At 42.8% G+C, this 20986-nt stretch overlaps 1 protein-coding gene and 1 long non-coding RNA gene across 3 annotated transcripts in view; one reads left to right on the forward strand and one right to left on the reverse strand.

Moving 5' to 3' along the window:
* Positions 1-4543, reverse strand: part of LOC127533753 (uncharacterized) — a 33320-nt gene extending 28777 nt beyond the window's left edge. The window contains exon 1 of the long non-coding RNA XR_007941497.1: positions 4429-4543. This is a non-coding gene — a long non-coding RNA (uncharacterized LOC127533753). The remainder of the gene's footprint in view (positions 1-4428) is intronic.
* pdgfra (platelet-derived growth factor receptor, alpha polypeptide) lies at positions 1871-20463 on the forward strand. 2 transcript variants are annotated; one of them, XM_022203031.2, is made up of 29 exons: positions 1871-2072; positions 4263-4338; positions 4425-4715; positions 6080-6340; positions 6775-6914; positions 7810-7972; positions 8383-8575; positions 9213-9328; positions 9406-9702; positions 9793-10059; positions 10217-10347; positions 10461-10629; positions 10745-10934; positions 11077-11192; positions 11341-11467; positions 11600-11796; positions 12356-12450; positions 12903-13035; positions 13367-13471; positions 14224-14334; positions 14730-14883; positions 15532-15692; positions 16011-16126; positions 16661-16783; positions 16875-16986; positions 17076-17175; positions 17371-17476; positions 18253-18488; positions 18570-20463. In XM_022203031.2, the coding sequence occupies exons 2-29, from the start codon at positions 4281-4283 to the stop codon at positions 18715-18717; spliced, it is 4416 nt and encodes a 1471-aa protein (XP_022058723.1). In that variant the 5' UTR covers positions 1871-2072; positions 4263-4280; the 3' UTR covers positions 18718-20463. The 2 variants fall into 2 exon arrangements, with proteins under 2 accessions (XP_022058723.1, XP_051803579.1); XM_051947619.1 differs by having other exon boundaries at positions 12906-13035.
* Positions 20464-20986: the final 523 nt, after the last annotated feature.

Raw genomic sequence — 20986 nt, forward strand, 5'->3', positions numbered from 1 at the left:
TGTCTACAGGAGCTGCTCAGCTTTATGTCCAGGTCTGTTTAGATATTACATACATTTTGTCTTGCAATACGCACTGTGAGATAGAAGACTGAATTTATCACAGCGTTTCTAACGACTTTTAGACAACACAGAGCAGATAAAGCCTGATTCCGTTTGTTTAAACGACAGTTTATAAGCTGCAGTTTACGAAGAAGAAGCATGAGGTCTGAAATTGTGGGAAAACAGTTTTCTGTATTAGAGGCATCATTCAAATTCTCTTTCATGTAACAAATATAGTATAGACTATGTGTTTCAATACAGTTTCCATTTTTCCAAAGCCCCCTAGTGGACAGACTCAGGAAGAACAGGGCAAGTCACTTTGAAAGAAAGTGAATGGAGTTGCTAAGCCTTGATAATGACTTTTTTTTCAGTACATGAAGACAATATCACAGACAAAATAACCACAAGTGCAGATCAAATCCAAACGTCTGTAAACATCTTTAATGAATAAAGTAAGTTAGTGACATTACTTCAACTTAATGCACATGTGCACTACCTTGGCATGCCCACTGCCTTCAAAGTAACAAATACAGGAATTTGATGCAAAGTAATACAAATAATAGACATCCACATCCTGGTGCATCATCACAACAGTGCATCATAACCGTTTGATATCAAAGTTTTCAGTGATATTTCATTTTAATCAGTTGGAGATGACAGAGCTGCACTGTGCTTCTTATGTTCAAAAGCAGCTCTGGTTATTGTTGTTTTAAGTGAAAGCTGATGTTTGCCTTACATATGCCCATAGCCCAAAATCTACAAAATTTCCATCTGGTTTGAAAACTCTCTCTACAAAGCAGTTCACCTGGACGCAAATAGGCGCAAAGTGTTCGGAGGCAATCCCTCAAAAGTGAGAATCTCAAACGGGTCTGAGGTAAAGCTTCCTAAGTTTAGATCCTTTGTTTGGAGAACAAGGGCACTGTTCTTTTCGCCAACATGTGGAAGTAATTGCAACCAAGTGGCTGCACGGAGTAAGGAGAGAGGAGAGGAGGGGAATGGGGGAGCTGTAGCAGCATCAGACCCCGGGGCCCTGCAGAGACACCGGGCTCATGCTCCTCCTGTGCACCCAGAGATAGGTGATTCACTGGGGCCCATTATTCTTCTGCTGGCCGTCAGTAGAGCCTCGGGGTAGAAAAAAGGAGAATAGTGACTGTAAGTCCTCGGTAAACAGCTGACGCATGTGTGCCAGTAAACACAGATCCCATTAGTTTTGCTGTGGCGCAGAAGAGAAGAAAAGGTCTGACCCGATGGTGTAATTTATTTTGATGAAATTCAGGGGAAATGCGTTTATGAGTGTGAGATGGAGACAGAGACGGACTGTGGTGGTGATATGACGGTGTTGGAGCGCCCTCTATGAGCTTTACGCGCCACTGTTCCACCATTTCTGACTGACGCGCGGTGTCCGTCCACTAGACCAGCGATGCATCATGCAAGAAAACGGTTTTAAAAAGTGCAATTTCTTTCACTTTAACCTGCAGAAAAGGCTTATAGACTATTTCAAGCACATAATGAAACATCTGTGAAAACATGTCCAAGCGAAACGGCATCAGAAGACACCAAACCGACTTTTGGGTTCTAAAAGTTCTGACTAAAATGCACTCATTTAAGTGTCTGAATTTACCCCCCTACATTAAAAAAATAAAGACTCTTGCTTTGAAAAGGGGTCCAACACTGGAAGGGAGGAGAGAGAGAAAAAGAGAGAGAGAAGGGGGGTGTCATTTCCTGAGAGTTATTTACTTTGAGCCAGATGATTACTTTTTTCGGAGAGGGGGTTGAGGAGGGGAGAAGGAGCAGAAGGAGGGGGAGGAGAGGGAGGACTGTAACATTGAATCAGTTACAGGTCGTTGTAGCTGGAGCGCAGTTGTGAGGGCGGTCGTGGATGCGGACAGAGGGTCGCACATATGCTCTCGCAGCGAAAGGATCTCTGAGGATTATAACCGCCGCAAAAAGGACCCTTACTGCGCCTTTTGGAGAGACCGATTCACTGTGGATATACTTACACGAAAGGAATATAAAGAGGGGATTAGTAAAAGGTAATTGAAAGGTCGATTGAAACTATTTTTTTCCAAAAAAAAAGTTTGGGGTGTTTTTTTTTAATAGGGATCTGTGACAGAATCTTTCTCTATAGCTCTAGTGGGGGTTTAATTGCATTCTTAATTAGTTTATCCAGTTATTGGATTACCCTGGATGGCCCTTTTCATTTCATCACACTTGCAGAAAAGTTGGTCGAAAAGTTTCATTCTCTAAAAAAAAGAAAGGAACACTCGTTTCCCTGCAAAGCTACATCCAACTTCTACATTAAACCGAGCATTACATTTTTTTTAGATTAGATTTCGTCCTCTCGGTGCCACCATATGGTCTCACCCCTGGAAGCCGAGCGGGGGAGATGTGTCAGTCTCTGCTGGATAAAAGCGCTCGGTTTCGGCCTCACAGCTGGAGGTGTCACCTCGAAGACTGAAGGCACCATTGTGGGGATGCTGCCTCCTGGCATTTAATGGGAAACACATTGGAAATTGTACATCACATTGTTTTCTCGTCTGCCCGTGGAATGCGAGGATTTAAAATGGAAAATCTGCAACTGGGAGCACTGGAAATGGGGATTGCAGAGCTGCAGTTGAACTGAGTGAAAGAGTGCGTTTGGAGCCACGGTGCATTCTTCATTCACCACCTTCCCTGCTGGGTCACCAATAGGGGGATCTTTTTTTTTTTTTTTTTACTTTTTTTTAAGAAATCCTGCTTGTGACCCAATTGCTCAAAAAATTGACAAAAACAAATATTCCAAACTTTTTGTAGACGATCCCAGATGGTGTCCCAGCCATTTCCATGGAAATCAGCCTTTTGACTGCAGCTCTGAAAGTTGAGACAAGCCTTCATCAGCTGTCGCTCAAATGTTTTTCAGCCCGGCAGATGATGCATTTGGTATCTGGCACATTTGTCGACCCGCTTGGTGAGAGAGAGAAGAGCAGGACATGCAAGCAGTCTGAGTGCCACTGCCACTCCAGGCTTAGTTAGATTTACGCGCAGTGGTAAAGAGGATCCTTGCCAAGCCAAAGGAAAAAAATCCCCTTATTGAAATTGTTTGAGACAAAGCCCGTGCGCAAACGCGTCAAAACGGATTCGACGTTTATCAACTGATTCCCACGCGAATCTGTACTTTTGCGCGGAGTGGGTGCGCTAATTATAGAGTTAAACAAACCCAGGTTGTCTGTGGATGATTTAGCCCGTTTCAGCTGAGCCAGAGCGGACAGCCACAGGAAACAGCGAGAGGGCCAGCAGCTTGATTGTGTGGGGACACTGCAGACAGACACTGAAGACACTGAAATTCCACAGTGCCTCCTCAACTCCAAGTTAAATAAAAATTTCTCAACTCAACCTATCCCTGCAGTAGAGCTGATTTGGATGGAGATTTTATGAAGAGGAGCCGTTTACGGAAGTTAGAACTTTTAGATGCGCTTTGTTAAAGGATGCGCATCTCAAATTACGCGGAACTGCAGCGATCCATGGAAAATGCTAAGCCTGTCATGATCTCTGAGATGAATTGCGAAAAGAATGGACTAAACTTGTCTTAATTAAGCATCCAGCGGATATTTGTGTAAAAAATATCTGTTTCGAACTGTAACAAAACTAAAGAACAGCCATGCGCAAAATCTCGTTGGCTCCGAAATCTCAACTTTGCCAGTCAAAACAAGTAAAATTATACAATTCAACACAAAAAATAAAGTTTTAAGAGAACTGGTGGGCAAGCTGGATGTGATCAGATCCGAGGAGGGAGTGTGGCTCTAAAGGATGGACTGTGTCGCCCTCTGCCGACACTTGGAGCGTTGCGCAAAGGCCAAAGTCTGTCCTCTCCATTCCATGTCCAACACTGTGGATTCCTCTAACGCTAAGGAATTAACAGCCTTGTAATCTTAACCTTCATCTTCCTCTGAAATAATTAATGTAATCCTGTAATAAATTTCAGTTTGATAGGGTTTAAAGCGATGTGGGAGACCACAAGTCATAAACGTGGCTTTTAAATTCCACAAATCCCTCCAGTTTGAGTCTGGGATCATTATGGCAGGAGGAGGGTGAAGCTGGTAGGCTGAGCTTGACATGGCAATGGGAAATCAACAATCCATTTATCTACTAGTTAAAAAGTAAAATGGAGACAGTAGTATCTTATTTTCTTAAATAAAAAAGTGTTTTCTTTGCTTGTTTGCAAAATAACTGTTCTGTGTTTACAGGCCAGATCATCCATAGTCATGGATGGAATGAGGACATATGTCCTTTTTGGGGGAATATTGGTGGTGCTGGTTTCAGGTAAGCAAAACAATCTGCAGCAGGTGACATTTAGTTTTTTGTCTGTGGCTACTAGCTTGTCTAATGTTTCCCCACCTGTGTCCCAGTTACCTGTGGACTGTCGCCGCCGACCATAGTGTCCAACCAGGAAGAGTTCGTCCTGCAGGCAAACTCCCTCTTCAACATAAGCTGCACCGGGAAAAGAAACGTGGTTTGGGCTGAGCCTCTGCCCAAAAACACCCACGTCTATCCAGGATACTACACCGCGACGCTCTTCATTGACAACGCAACCGTGGAAAACACCGGCTACTACATGTGCACCTACCAGACCCAGGAAGGAGACGCGGACGGCGAACCGGAAGAGGACAATGAGGCGGGAATTTATGTCTTCGTCCCAGGTAAATACATCCATGGTTACCTGTGCTACGTAGCTCCGTGTTAAAGCATAGTGTAGAGGATGGGACGAGTGGAGAACTGACTTAATGCTATCAGATATGCTGCAGCTAAAGTTAGCTAAAATTAGCTACCAAATATTAACAGCAAAACCTCTGACTGTCAGAAATGAACAAATGTTAATGCTCATGAATTCAGCTCTTCAGTGGTATGAAAATATGGTATTTTTTACTTATGAGGTTGAAGTTAGTCTCCCTTCAAAGAAACAGTCAATTGTTCATTGTAATGTCAGGCTGTTTTAACTTGTCTAAAATTAGTGAATATTAGCTACCACAAGCTCCTGATCATGTTCGACCAACTGTAACTCTATCAGCTCGACCTCTGACTGTCTTAAATTACTAATTTTATTGCTTAGGAACTAAACTTTTTATCTACATGAGTCACAAGTTAAAGTTTGTTTCCCTTTAAAGGAAGAGAGTGAATTAGTATCCCTATAATCCACTAGCCTAAAGTTAGGCAACGTTAGCTATCACAAGCCAGTGGCTGCATATTAAATGAAGGAATATCTTTGTTCATGAATTTGTACAAGGAATAATACATTTTTTATTCTCTATAAAGGTAAAGTTAGAATCCTTCTCAAGGAACAAAGTAAAAATGTTCTTAGTAATATCAGTTAGACTCCATTAGTCTGTCTAAAAGTAGTCAACATTAGCTACCACAAGCTAGTTTTATGACCTGCAAGTATATAAAGTAAGACATTTCTTTGCTTATGAACTCAACTTTACATTTGTCTGAGGAAGAATGTTTTTTTCTTCTTTGCAAAGATGAAATTAGTGCTTTTTTAAAGGAACTAAGACAAAAATGTTCTTTGCATTATCAGTTAGACTGAATTAGCTATCTAAAATTAATCAGCATTAGCTACCACAAGCCAGTGGCCCTACCTCCAAGTGTAATAAATTAAGAAATTTTATTGCATTTGAATTCAGCTTTATGTTTATTTATTGCGTTATTTCTTTCTGTAGTTTCTTTAGATAATTCTGTAGTCTCCCTCTAAAGTAAACAAGTAAAATAGCACACAGTAGACATGTTAACAGTAATTACTATTTGGACTGCTTCAGCCTATCAAACATTAAGCAGCATTAGCAAACGTTAGTTAACACAAGCTGCTGGCCACACCAGACCAAGTAAATTCATTGGTTATGAATTCAACTATTCATTTTGTTGAGTGATAGTATGTTACTTCTTTCTCAAGATAAAATTGGCCTCACTTTAGAGGAATAAAGAGTATAAAAGAACATATCAGTCCAAGAGTTATCTATGTAACTGTTATGAAATGAAGTATAAATAATTCCTGTCTGTGGACATCTAGATCCCCATGCGCCATTTGTACCGGAGACACAAGATAACCTGGTTGTGTCCATGGAACAGTCTGGAGTTTCCATCTCGTGCCGGGTATCTCACCCCGACTCTCACGTCATCTTGAGGAGTGTCCCCAGTGGAGAGGAGATGCTTGCCTTCTACGACAACAAGATGGGCTTCTTTGGAAGCCTCTCTCCTGGGAAGTACCAGTGTGAAACCACTCTGAACGATCAGATATTCACAAGTGACATTTACACTGTGAAACTTGAAGGTAAGTTGAGACAAACACAGATTTAGTCTAATACAGTTCTGAATTCTGTGGATGTGTTTTATGTAAGACCCCAAAGCTTATCTGGATCTTTACGACATGCATCAAAAATATGCTGTTTTTATGAAATAGGAACGATAAAGAGCTTTTGTGACACTTAAGTGACAGAGTAAAGATTTTATGACAGAATAACTGCACAGCTCTGTTAACCACGGCATGATCTCATTGCATGAAAACCATGACATTATGTCATTATCACAGGGGAGGGCGATGACTTAACATGCCTGTTTTCACTCTCTATGCATGTGTGAGTGAGTAATGACGACCTACTGAGCCATTACTCCATCATAAATGAGGTCATGGTAATCAGGTTGCCTCTATCTGGGGACCTGTGAGATGGCGGTGCTGATATCTGCTTTCTGGTGGTCTCTCTGTAGCCCCTGAGGAAGTGGAGGACTTTGACGTGGAAGTGAAAGCTAGTGATGAGACAGTGACGGTAGGGCAGCCATTCCTCATCACCTGCATCGGTCCCTCTGGCCAGGGTTTCGACCAGCAGTGGCTTCATCCGAAAAAACAGGCAAGATACAGTAATTTTCCTTTCTGCTTTCATAAGTTTCAATTTAGTCATCTCTATGGCTTTATCCGGCTGTCTTAGTAGTCCAGCTCTATTTCCTTAAACCCCTTGTCATATTTCCATGTCATTTCCTACCCAGCAGCACTGTAGCCTTAAATAAGCGGATAATGGTTTTGGACCCAAACCTAGCAGTGGCAAGAGGAATATAGCTCAGAGGACGGCCCTTAGTGGTTACAAAGTATGTGTTAGGAAAGCAGCAACTGAATGTTGTGTCTTCACTGTGAGGACGTCGGCCAAACAGCTCGCTATGGCAGTTAACACGAAAGACTCTGACTGTAGAGTTCAGGACAAATGGCTTGAGGGAAGGAGGAAGTTCAAAAGACGGGAAAGAAAAGGACAGTAAATCCTGTGACCCCAGTGACTTTGAGACATGCAGGACAGATGCTGTCTGCACATGACAGCCAGCTAAACATTTTATGCTTTTGAAGTGTTATTTACAAGGATCTGAAAGAGTTTCATGCGCAATTTATGTTTGTTTATATTTATATTCATATTCTTAATCTATGCAGCATGTTGGCAGTTTTTCTGTATGGGATTCCTTTAAGCCCTTTTCCAGAGATGGTGAGGGTAGGAACGCAGGACTCCTGACTCCCGGTTTTGGTCTCAGCTGCAATTACAGGCTTTTAAAAGGCCCTGTGATCCTGATTTATCTCCTGTGGCCTAGCAAGTGTTTTAACCATTAGCCTGCAGCAGCACAACACACAGATTCAGATACACCGTACCTGTAAAATGGAAAAACACTGGGAGTTGCAATGTTCAAATATCTTATTACCAAGATGTATTTTTTTCACTCCGATGAGTAGGATAGTAAGTCCATACTGTTCTTCTGTTCTTTTAGGCTACAGAAGCATTTCAGACGAAACAGGCTTTACCTGACCAGGCCATCTACACCCTCAGTATCACACAAGCCACTTCCCAGGACAGCGGCACCTATGAATGCTCCATCACCAACAAAATCAGTGGAGTGGTCAGAGTCAGCAGTGTGTCTGTGACCGTTTTTGGTAAGTCTCCCACAGAAGCATTTCTTGGATGCCTTTAGTGAGTTTTCAGTAGAGCTGTAATAGCATAACTCAAACCCCTGATTCACAGTCACTTATGTGTATTTATTAATCTCATCATTCAGGTAAATTATCTGTAGTTTCACATATGTGCACAAGGTGCTCTTAGTGGTGTGTGGAAGTCATTTTCTACAATCTGACCAGAAAGCTTCACCTCTGCTTTCAACATCAGCTACTGTGTTTTATGGGATGGCTTCAACAGATGTGTGTCAGACCTTCATTTCACCTCAGACCTCGTCGTCACTCTGCCTTGATCCCAGTTCACTGCAGCTCACTTTTTAACGTGCTGATTCTGTTTCTTTACCGGTTTTCATCACCAATAATCCTTTTCTAATTCTCTGTTTCTTATGTAGAGGACAATTCTTTTGTGACTCTGGACCACAGTGGGATTCTAGCAACGGAGTTTGTCAGCATTTTAGAGGAGACGGAGTATACTATCCTCATTGATGCATACCCGGCCCCCAAAGTGATGTGGCATAAGGACGGCAAAGCCTTACCAGGGAATTACTACATTGCCATCAAAACTGCCCATCTTGAAGGGAATCGGTGAGAATACAGATCATGTTTCAGTGTTGAATTAAGAGACATGGCTTTTCAGTTTCGGCTCTGACAACATCTATTGAGTTTAAATGTAAAATTTAAATTAAAGGCACAAGCTTTCTGTTTTCCTGTTGAGAATTTGGTGAGAAGATTGTTACAACTGTCACATTAGTAGGCCTAAACACCTAGTTTTACTCTGTTTAAGGTAATAAAATCCACCAACCAGTATCTCTAAAATGCCCTAATTATTACTTAATATTGGTTTTGTGATATGAGTGCCTTTAAGGGCTGTTGGTGGAAAAACTGAAGCATAAAATAACACATTTTCAATTTTTTTGGAAAGTTATAGCTAGGACTCTAGCTTTCTAGAGCAAAAGTCCAATGCATAACTCACCAATTTTATGCTTTCAAGTCAAATTCAAATTAGATTACATGACAATGAACATTAAAGTTTTTTGTACCAAAAAGGTACAGATCCCGACTTGCTGCTTTCTCCTGTGCCTATGCTAAGATAGTGGCCAGTAACTGAAGCTCCATATTTAGTAAACAAGTGTCATGTAGCTCCCTTGAAGAAAGCAAATTTTCTAAAATGTCAGCGTGTTCTTTTAAATAACAAAGGTATTTGCTACTTTTCTTCTCACAGGTATCAAAGCGTTCTGACATTACGACAGCCTCTGGAGAAAGACAATGGATATTACAGCATCACTGCCAGTAGTGGCTCTCACACTGCTCAGTTCTCCTTTGTCCTCAAAGTGAAAGGTAGGATAGATAGACATAGATACAAAGATACATAGATTCATAGATAGATAGACTGAGCGTTTTTTGTTTTTTTTCAGCTACCACCGCAGCATTGATCCCACCATCCTCCGCTCCTGTGCTGCTGCCAGAGAAGGAGGAGATGGTGATTCCCCTCCACACTCCTTTTACATTAACGTGTCGCGGGGAGGCAAAACTGGCCTGGGAAATGCCCCTGGATGTGCCCGAGCAAACGCAGGAGGACCGCAGTGGTTTGTTTGTCACCACTATCACTGTGGACAGCGCCACAGCAATGCACACTGGCTACTACACATGCTTTTACAGTAGAAACGCTACTGATGATGCAGAGGACAGCAGCATCTACATCTATGTGCCAGGTATGGAGTACACAGCAACGTTGAGCTGGTCAGTTTTTAATGATTTGTCTTCATTTTCTGGTCTGACAGCTTTATTTTACTCCAACGCAGATCCTGATGTTCCCTTCGTGCCATCACCGGTGCCTTTTGGAAACCATGTCCTGTCCGACCACGAGGAGATGGAGATCCAGTGTCGGGTGTCTGATCCGAGTGCTAACGTGACCCTGATTAATGTTGACACCCAGAAGCCTGTGCCTAGTGTTTATGACAGTAAAAGGGGCGCTTTGGGGGTATTCACTGCTGGAACCTATGTTTGTAAGGCCCTCATAAATGGAGAGGAACACTACAGCGGAGAATACATTGTCCACGGCTGGACAGGTGTGTGTTCCTGCGTTTTTTTTTGAATTTGTAAGAGTTTATAATGCAAAAAAGTAACATTTAGACATTTTATATCTGGTCTGTGTGCATCATGTTTTGTTTGGTGGATCTGTTCTCTGACATGGACATTTTAACCTCCTCAATTCTTGTATCTCAGGAGGCGCCGCGCTGCATGTTGAGCTGACAGCCAAAAGAACAGCTCTGCTAGTAGGAGAAACAATCACTGTCACCTGTCTGGCTCGAGGATCTGAGATTCTAGAAGACCATTGGAAATACCCTGGAAAACTGGTGAGGGTCCAAGTTAATCTATGCAGCACCAAAGACAATTTAAACTTAATGTGTGTTTTGGTTATAAGGTGATTTGTAACTCAAAGCGCCTGATGTTCCTTTTTGTTTAACAGGCTAATCGTGCAGTCAAAACAGTGCATGAGAATAAGAGGGATCAGGAGATTCTTTACACCCTGACAATCCCACAAGCCTCAACCAAAGACAGCGGCATCTACTCTTGCTCCATCACTGATATTATCAGTAATGAGAGCCAGACGAAACAACTAGCTGTTCGAGTTTTTGGTAAAACATGTTGATTTTGTTTATCTACAATAATTGACATGTGGCATTTTAAACCTTTTTTTTTCTTTAGCCTTGAGTCAGTGCTGATTGGTCAAACTCTCTTCTTTCCTAACAGCAAGTGAGTTTATGTCCATCCAGCCGGAGTTCCGAGAATATGAATCTGCAGACCTGGATGAAGTCCGGGAGTTCAGGGCTCAGATCAACTCCTTCCCCAGTGCTCATGTCACTTGGCTCAAAGACGGCATCCCACTCAGCGATGTGACGGCCGAGATCTCCACCAGCCTCCGGCAGATCAGTGAGACCAGGTGAGTCTGCTAATGACAGCAGAGCTAATGACAACCTCAAACATTCCCACACTTCAACTGGGCCTCTAATTAGGGTTTAGTGCAACTGTCAACTTCTGTGACCCATGGTTATTACTGTTTCTTGTGTTGTTGTTCTGTGCAGCTACATGAGTGTTCTCACCCTGATCCGGGCCAAGGAGGAGGACAGTGGGAACTACACCATCCGGGTAGAGAATGGAAACCAAAGTCGTGACGTCAGCTTAATGCTGGAGGTCAAAGGTAAGGAAGATGAATGCCTTAAGCCATTTGTCAAGCTTAGTTCACTTGAATGTTGCTCTGACAAGCGTTTAGCTTCAGTTATAGTCCATCTTTCTCTTCACCTTGCAAACACTGCTATACTTACCGCATCTGTTGGACTGTGTTACAGTGCCTGCAGTCATTGTGGACCTGATGGACATCCACCATGGTTCAGCCACAGGCCAGTCTGTGGTGTGCATTACTAGAGGGCAGCCCACTCCTGTGGTGGAGTGGTTCGTCTGCAAGAACATCAAACAGTAAGTTCAATCTTATTTAGCAGAACTTTCATCTTAGCTAACAAGCATTGGACTTCTCTGTCTGCTTACATGCAGTCATGCAATATATTAATTGCTTTGGTTGTGTTTCTCTCTTCCTTTGTTCCTGTCCAGTTGTGCCAATGACTCATCTGCTTGGGTGCCCCTCCCCGCCAACTCCACTGAGATCACAGTGGACTCACACATTGATGAAGACAGTAACCTGGAGAGCCAGGTCATGTTTGGTCATCTGGAAAGCACGCTGGCAGTGCGCTGCTTGGCCAGGAATGAAATGGCCGCCGTCAGCAGGGAGGTCAAACTGGTTTCCAATGGTAAGAACATGCAGCGCTTTTCTTCACATCCTCTGAGGTGACTTTCCTTTTTTTGTTTACCCAGCTTTGAATTGTTATTTGACATTGTTGTTTTCACCTTGCTACCTCTAAAGTTCCTTCCATTTCTGACACTCGGGGTGCGACACTCTTTGTAAGGGACTGAGTTAGTGCTGTCAGTGTTGCAGCAGCTGTCAGCTGATGAGTGTTTGGTGAGACAGCTGATAGCGGGGTATGAGGAAGAGACTCTTAATGTGACAGCTACTTCAGGGAGGCCATAGATCGTTAGGCCGTTTGGTCCTTCCAGACGAGCTTTACAACTTCATCCTCCCACTTAAACCAGTGTCTTGCCTCTCCCCCATACCCCACTTCCATGTTATCTTCCCAGCATACCTTTTAGGGCCGAGTAATCTGGACACCCTAAGGATTTCATTGTCTCTTAAACCTGACAGAGGATATTTTTTAAGCAACACACACAGTGTATTACATTGACAGCATTTCAGCAGATATGTTACACACATGTCATCTAATGTGTGTGACCACTGACTTTCCTCCCGAACAGGGCCTCATCCTGAGCTGACTGTAGCTGCTGCTGTGCTGGTGCTCCTGGTCATTGTCATCATCTCACTCATTGTCTTGGTTGTTATCTGGAAACAGGTATTGTTGTGATCATTTGACATTTATTCCTACTTTTCACCTTCTCACCCATTCACTCACTCATACGTTCTGTTTTGGCATTCATATTAAACATACAAGTGTTGCAAAACTTGCTTTGGGAGAAAACTAGCCTTGCAAGATCAAGCCTGAGTTTCATCTTTTTTTCAGTACGAGATATTAGGTTCTTATTGTATGATATGAGAAACTATGTATTTGAGCATTTCTTCTCAGCAGTGTGTTGACTTTGTTGCTCTGCCTGCTTAAAGGCTGGTCCACTCATGAAAATTATGAAAAAATGTCTTTTGAGCAGCTAAATTAAACTACATTTCTGTGTGTATTTTGCAATGCTAAGCGCAAATGGTCCAAATGAGAAGACATGTAGTTCATCTAAGGACTAAATTTGACTTTACAAACGTTAATGAATCAGTTTATACATGTTCTGTATCTTCCAGAAGCCACGATATGAGATCCGCTGGAGGGTCATAGAATCTGTGAGCCCAGATGGCCATGAGTACATCTATGTGGATCCCATGCAGCTTCCCTATGACTCTAGATGGGAGTTTCCCCGTGACAGACTTGTGCTCGGTGAGCTGACTTTCATTTTCAATGTGCTAACGCTGTAGTCTTGTGCTGGTGGCTCTGCAGCCTCCCTGCAGGGATGTTCTAGCCAGGATGTCTCCCTCCGTCTTTGAAGTGAGGCTGTGATAAGCTAATCTGGATTGGGCAGTGAGGTATTGCTGGCTGGGATTTTGTTTGACTCAGTGATCAAGGGGACATTCAGTCACTGAAACAGTCGCAGCTGAGAAAGCACAAGCATCCAAAGTGCATAGATGCGTTTGTGTGGCTGTGTTTGTGCAGTCGCTTTTGTTTTTCTTCCCAGATAATTGATCCTTTCTTGCTTTCTTGTGTTTCTCAGGTCGTATCCTGGGCTCTGGAGCCTTTGGGAAGGTGGTAGAAGGCACCGCCTATGGACTCAGCCGCTCTCAACCTGTCATGAAGGTGGCAGTGAAAATGCTGAAACGTGAGTTTAACAGATTACAGCTGATGAGGTCTTTAAGCTATGGTGCTACCAGTTGCTGATATTATATCAGTGACAAACACACTAGTTATAAAGACCAGTTTGGTGACAGCAGCTACTGTTGCTACTTCAAAACAATAAATCAAAAGTTTTCAAACTGAAGTGAAGCATATAAACACAGTCAGCAGTTGCAGCATCAGCATGACGTGTTTATAACCCAACCAGTTCAGTGTGACTTACATGTTCAGAGGATATCATTATCTCTGTTGTCAAACTTGCCTGAGAACTGTCACATTTTTAAGTTTCCTTTGGTATTAAAGTAAATCAGTGATAGGAAACAGGAGCTGCTAATACCCTGCTTGATATACTTTAAATGGTGCTAATTTATCATAAATCTGTGGATTTGAATGGACTTTGAGTATCTTGCATTAATTGATAAGCCTATAAAACACTATAATAATATAATCAATCAGTGGCACACAATATGATTAGGCCTCCTAAACCATTTAATATTTGAAATGACTGAAAAACACTGATAGATGTAGGTGGAGCAACACTAAATCTGTCAGCAGATCTTATTAATGTAGAATTTTACACCTGTGGAAACATCAGTAGTAAACAGAAAAATATGCCAAAGAAAAAGTAGTACAAATACCAAAGAATTTCCACAACAAAAATGACGAATGTGTGATTGGTTGATAGTTGGCGGTTTGATTGTGTGCAGTGATAGTCATATCTGCTGTATTTTCTTCCAGCCACAGCACGCTCCAGTGAGAAGCAGGCCCTGATGTCTGAACTGAAGATCATGACTCATCTTGGACCTCATCTCAACATTGTCAACCTTCTGGGAGCATGCACCAAAGCAGGTGAATAGTAAACACACACAAATGGGAGACTGAAAAACACACTCACTCATTCACTGGCAAACACAACCTGTATAATAACAGTTTAGAATAACCATTGTTGCCTCTCCCATGTAATTTTGTCACCACTTTACAAAGACTCACACAATAACGCCCACAAGTAAGCCTACACAAGCACTCTTTCCGATTTGGCAGTTGTAGACATTTACAACTGTAGCAGCCAAAAAAGACTGACAGCCTTGCCTCAGCTCTTGGTGGGTGTGGTTTTTTTAATAGGCTTTTTATGGGAAAGTGGAGGCTTGCCCTCTTGACTGTGCTTTTAGCCTTTACGAGCCTCTGATAAGATTAGTCTGCAGACTGACGCCGATGCACGACTTTATCTGCTGTGTTGTTCCCAGGCCCTATCTACATTATCACTGAGTACTGCTTCTATGGGGACCTGGTGAACTATCTGCACAAGAACAGGGAGAACTTCCTCAGCCTGAACCCAGAGAAAAACAAAAAAGAATTGGACATCTTTGGAATCAACCCTGCCGATGAGAGCAGCAGAAGGTACAACATCGTTTCTGAGCATAAACATGTGCATTTACATCTCAAATGATCTTTTCTGTCTGCTTTTATTCACTGATATTTTTCCTTGTCATTCTGAGACGTGGTTGGAAAAGGACAAAGTAAACAGACACTTTCTGCTGTCTCAAACAGCCATTTACACCAATTGTCTCGCATACACTCACACTCGCCCTCTGCCTCTAATCGGTAACTCTATCGTCATTTTGTCCATGGTTGAGGAGATTGCCTGGCATCTTCGCCCTAATCAGATCGCAGCCAGAAGTGGTCTCAGCTTTCAGCCTAATTTCATTTCTATGGAGGTACCTGTTAATTGTGTCTGCCCAAATGTTCATGGTGAAACAGCAGCCCTCCCTCTCCCTCTCTTTGAGGCTCATCTGTGTTGATGGATGACTCACAGTGACCACACCTCAAAATGACCATAACATAATTTCATCCTGGCTACCATGTTAGCCTCAACCGCATCTTCCTCTAACCTCAGCCAGAGGGAGGGAGAGGATTTAAGGACGTGCACACATTGACGTACACACAATAGGGGACAGACTGATTGAGATATATATTTTCAATGTATTCTCACTCTAGTCCCACAACCTGTCATCACTAACAACATTCCTCACTTGTCTTCGCTCACAGCTATGTGATCCTGTCCTTCGAGAGTAAAGGCGACTACATGGATATGAAGCAGGCTGACAGCACTCAGTATGTGCCCATGCTGGAGATGAGCAACGCCTCCAAGTACACAGACATCCAGAGGTCTAACTACGACCACCCACCATCGCAGAAAAGCTCAAGTGGTAGGCACTGCAGCTCTTCCTCTTCTCCCTGCCCTTCTCTTCACTCTGTCCTCAGAGTTATTGGTGTGTACTTGCTTGGCCTTGGCGTTGTGTTTGAGTCAGTGCTGGTTGAGGGGTACACCCTTGTCAGAATTTAGGACTGGCACAGCCCTGTAATTACATGGAGAGGATAATTGTAGCACATGCATAATAATGCCAGGTTTCTCCCTGCCATTAGTAAAAGCCAGGTTTGAGTAGGCAGTACTATATTTACAATACATGATGAACATTTACTCAAGGACCGCCTCATTGCATGTGTGCATGTGTTTGCCAAACCAGACTGCGAGATGGACAACCTGCTGTCCGACGACATGAATGAAGGCCTCACCACCACCGACCTGCTCAGCTTCACCTACCAGGTGGCCAAAGGCATGGAGTTCCTGGCTTCCAAAAATGTAAGTTTGAAAGTCTTTTTGTCCACAGATCTACAACCTCACATTCCCCCGCTTCCCACTGCACTAATGGCAGGTTGTAGATTTTGCACTGTGTCCTATATGATGACAGCCATGGATGGCCGAGGGGGGACTGAGAAAAATCAGCGGTTGTGTGATAAGCAGTCCCAGGAAGACTGCTGAGCCCACTCAGGAGAGAGGCCAGGGGCTGAATATAGTAGCAGCACAGCCAGAGTTAGAATTACCAGGCAGGGACACGCTGCAGCCAGAAGCTATTCATTCAGCTTCATAGTTATTATCCCTAAATATCCAGTGGTCACAGCCGTCCCTCCAACTGGCATGTTTACACAAAGGCTGTGCTTTATAAAGCAATATGAAACAGCATCAAAAATGAACTTGGCGAAAGTGAAATGCACACAGAAATAGCCGTAGTCAGTAGCTGTGGGAGCAGAATGTGTTGGTTTGAGAATGAATGGGAATTGAAAACAACTCTTAATGCACGGTGCTGCTAACTTTGCTTCCTCTTTCTGTTAACAGTGTGTGCATCGGGATCTCGCAGCCAGGAATGTCCTCCTCTCTCAGGGCAAGATAGTGAAGATATGTGACTTTGGACTGGCCAGAGACATCATGCATGACAACAACTATGTCTCCAAAGGGAGCGTAAGTCTCTGTTCATACTTCATTTCATGCCTGAAACGTGCTACCGTTTTTAAGGGTTTTGATTGAAAATATCCTCTCTGTCATCACTTAGACTTTCCTGCCAGTGAAGTGGATGGCACCAGAAAGTATTTTTGACAACCTGTACACCACTCTCAGTGATGTTTGGTCCTATGGCATCCTTCTCTGGGAGATATTCTCCTTAGGTGAGCCTCTGCAAATTTCTTTCAGTGAAATGAAATGCCTGAGATCGGAGTAGATCAATAAACTCATCAGAATATGTGTTTGTGTGAAGGTGGCACCCCATACCCAGGAATGGTGGTCGACTCGAGCTTCTACAACAAGATCAAGAGTGGATACAGGATGTCAAAACCAGAACATGCACCACATGATGTGTACGTGATCCCTCATGGGACTGTTACGTTATTGCTGTGCATTATGCAAAACTTCCCTGACGTCATGTAAGATGAGGAATGCATTGGACTGTAAACCCAGAACAGTTTGTTCTGACACCAGCCATGTCAAACTTACAAGGCACGGGACAGGTTGTACTGTTTTCTGAAGTGACATTGCCTGTTTTTGCTTTTCAGGTATGAGATGATGATGAAGTGCTGGAACAGTGAACCAGAGAAGAGGCCTTCTTTCCTGGGTCTGAGTGAAAATGTGGCTTCTTTGCTGCCCTCCAGCTACAAGAGGGTGAGTGTCCCTGTGACCTCTCACGTCCTCAGACCTCTGTGGATTCCTAACACCTGCTTTTTAAATGTACAACCTCAGCTTACCTCATTCTTGACCCCATACTTGAACATTCTGTTCTTGTCTTTCTTTTTTCATTTTCTGGCTGTTTATTGGCTGTTTAGGTATCATTTTGCCAAGCAAAGTACAGGTTGAACATAATTTAAATACAGTCTTAACGTAGCAAGCAGTTCAATTAAAACCCCCTCCACTTCCTCCGCAACTACATTCGGAGTCTTTTTGCAGGCTCACTGTGATTCTTTAGCGCACAGACCTAAAAGTGATTAGAGTGCAGATGCAGCAGCTGGCTGTCAGAGTGACTGCCTTCAGTCTAGGTAATGACGCAGCCCCAGTTCTCGCCTCCACCACCCAACCTTAATTACCCCATTAAACTCCACACCACACATGGCACATCAAAACAGCTTTACCTCTGCCTTCCTCTCAAGTTTAAAAGCTGGCGGCAGAGGAGGAGAGACCAACTCCTTTTTTAGCACCTCGGGCTTTCATGGGACGTGTGATTTCCAGTTTGGATCTCACCATCCAGCTGGCGACTCAGCCAGTGATCACACATTTTTATATCAGTCCTCCGCCGCTGTGGATCTGTAGAGCTGAATTTTATCAGCGCTTCTATTCGTAAACATTTTGTCGTATCGTCATTGCTTCAGTACAGCAAGATAAATGTGACATCGTTGTGCTTCCACCATCTAAAAGCATCTTTTGTGTCCGTCTGTCTTGTGCAGCATTATGAGAAGGTGAACCATGAGTTCCTCAAGAGTGACCATCCCGCTGTTACTCGTGTGTGCGTGGAAAATGACGAGGACTACATTGGCATCACGTACAAGAACCAGAGTAAGCTGAAGGACAGGGAAAGCGGCTTCGATGAGCAGCGACTGAGCTCCGACAGCGGCTACATCATTCCTCTGCCTGACTTGGACCCAATATCTGACGAAGAATACGGAAAGAGGAACAGACACAGGTAAACGGACCAATCATCTGCTTGTATTGCACCGCACTGAATTGCACCACAGATGGACTCAACGTGTGTTTTTCCTTGCAGTTCTCAAACGTCCGAGGAGAGCGCCATCGAGACGGGCTCCAGCAGCTCTACCTTCGCTAAGCGTGAGGGGGAGACTCTGGAGGACATCACACTGCTGGACGAGATGTGTCTGGACTGTAGTGACCTGGTGGAGGACAGCTTTCTGTGACAACTGCCCGGCCTGTAGAGCTGGAGCAGCAAAGGAAAAGGGGTACAAGGACACGGGAAACTAGAGAAAGACTTGTAAATCAACCAAAGACTTAGCCGTCAGCCCTCTAGCCCCGCTCTTCCTCCTCTTTGCCCACCCTTCAGAGGACAGAACAAAACCACTTCACCGTCTGCATGAGTCTGTGGTGACGTACGGTACGCCCATCACTTCTCCCTGGACAATGCCCCCTGTTGGGTTTGAGGAGTGGGTGAGCATTGATGGAAAGGTGACTCAAAGGAAGGACTCAATGGACCACCGAGCCTGTAGATAGAACAGATTCTTTTGCAGGGCTTTATTCTGTCGGGCATTCTTTAACAGCAATATAAGCAAGAAGGGATGAAGTAAACATGTTGGTCAGCAACTCTAAATGAACACCACAGGATGTATTTCGTATGATATGTATTTAACCACTACAGATGCACTATTTAAACGAGATTATTCCAATACTAGCAACAGCATTGGCGGGTAAACTCACTCTAAACTCACCTGCCGCAAGAGAAGCACCTGATGCCGGCACAATCAGTAGCAATACTTGGATTAAAAAGCACAAGATTTGGACTATGTGCATTTTTTGTATATGACCATATAATGTCTTCAACGGTTACGTACATGCAGTAATTCAAATTTATTTTTTTACTTCATCGTTATGTAAACATGTATTATTTGTGAATACCGAGTAGATGTCGACCATAGCTGTTTGAATGGTTAGAAAAAAAAGCTTCTGAGTTGCATGCATCTTTGCATTGTCTCACCTTTTTGCTCAAATACAAAAGCATTCATTTTGTCCCCGACAAAGACTTCAGCCATATTTGTCATATGGGCTTTATCAAGCAAAGTGTGATTGTAATGTAAATAGCTCCAGAGTTGTTTTATAAGAGAGAATTATTGGGATAACAATCAAGTATTTTATAGAAGCACACTGGTGAAGCCAATGCTTTTGACAAATCCATCACAAGAAAGGAAATATTTCTTATTTCCAACAAGAAAATAACAGTCGACAACATTGTCATTGACAGATAAAACACTGATTGAGAAATATTCATGTTTCCACACATTTGTTGCGAGAAGTAGAATAGCATAGTAGAAGAATAGAGAGGCATGGGGATATAAGCGATGAAAGAGAGATAATCATGTCAGTAAACATGCCAGTATGGCCAAAAAATCAGAGTTTATTATATCAGTGCTTTACCAGAAGTTTGTGTCCTCTCGTCTCATATTTTATCTCTTGTCCTGAAGTCTATTAGCAGGTTCTAGTTATACTGAGACACTAGATGAACTAGAGATTCATGTCGTTCTGATGTCATACATCAATTATCTGTAGACTGTTTCTACCCTCCGTATCTTCCAACTGCTGTGCCACTGCCTTTGCCTCTTCCCGGTGACTGTGATATTAACTGCAATCAGTTGTTGCACTTTCCTTTTTCTTCCATTATGTTTTGGATGTTGCTGACAAATTAGCCAGGCTGAGCAAACAGAGGGAAAAAAAAACAAAACAAAAAACAAGTCTTGCTTTGGCCTTGGATGTTTATAGCAGCGTGGATGTGAATGTTTGTGCTGCGGATGAGTGACGTGTTGTTGACGGTACCCTATCTGTAATAATAGGTAATCACACCCAGTACGATGATTTAGTACCATGTTTCATTATTTTACATCATGTACATTCAGATGATTTATATTTCAATAAATGCTTTATAATGTAAAAAAAAAAGAAGTCCTTTCTCGCTCTGTTTTTAAAGTATTGCACTATGCACTAGGTGGAAATAGGCAAAAAGAAACAAACTGTGGGGTCCACAAAGTGATTAGATATAGTTGGAAATGCAGCATTCCCGGACAAGATGAATGAGAATACAAAGCATAAACTGACTGATGCTCATTTTGCATTCATATTCATGCATTCCAGATTTGTCATTGTGTATTTATGCATTTCTAGATCCAACAGCCTACTATATTTGCTATATAAATCACATACACTCAACAAAAACATAAACACAACACTTTTGTTTTTGCTCCTATTTTTTATGAGATGAACTCAAAGATCTAAAACTTTTTCCACATACAGTGGGTACAGAAAGTATTCAGACCCCTTGAAATTTTTCACTCTCTGTGTCATTGCAGCCATTTGCCAAAATCAAAAAAAGTTTATTTCTCATTAATGTAGACTCAGCACCCCATTTTGACAGAAAAAAACAGAAATGTAGACATTTTTGCAAATTTATTAAAAAAGAAAAAC

Source organism: Acanthochromis polyacanthus, chromosome 4, assembly GCF_021347895.1.
Source record: "Acanthochromis polyacanthus isolate Apoly-LR-REF ecotype Palm Island chromosome 4, KAUST_Apoly_ChrSc, whole genome shotgun sequence".
In the NCBI taxonomy this organism is placed as follows: Eukaryota; Metazoa; Chordata; class Actinopteri; family Pomacentridae; genus Acanthochromis; species Acanthochromis polyacanthus.

Coding starts and splice junctions, on each gene's coding strand:
- pdgfra (XM_022203031.2), top strand. CDS start 4,281: ATGGATGGAATGAGGACATATGTCCTTTTTGGGGGAATATTGGTGGTG. Junction 14,335..14,729: donor GGGAGCATGCACCAAAGCAG/GTGAATAGTAAA, acceptor TGTTGTTCCCAG/GCCCTATCTACATTATCACT. Junction 17,477..18,252: donor TGCCCTCCAGCTACAAGAGG/GTGAGTGTCCCT, acceptor TGTCTTGTGCAG/CATTATGAGAAGGTGAACCA.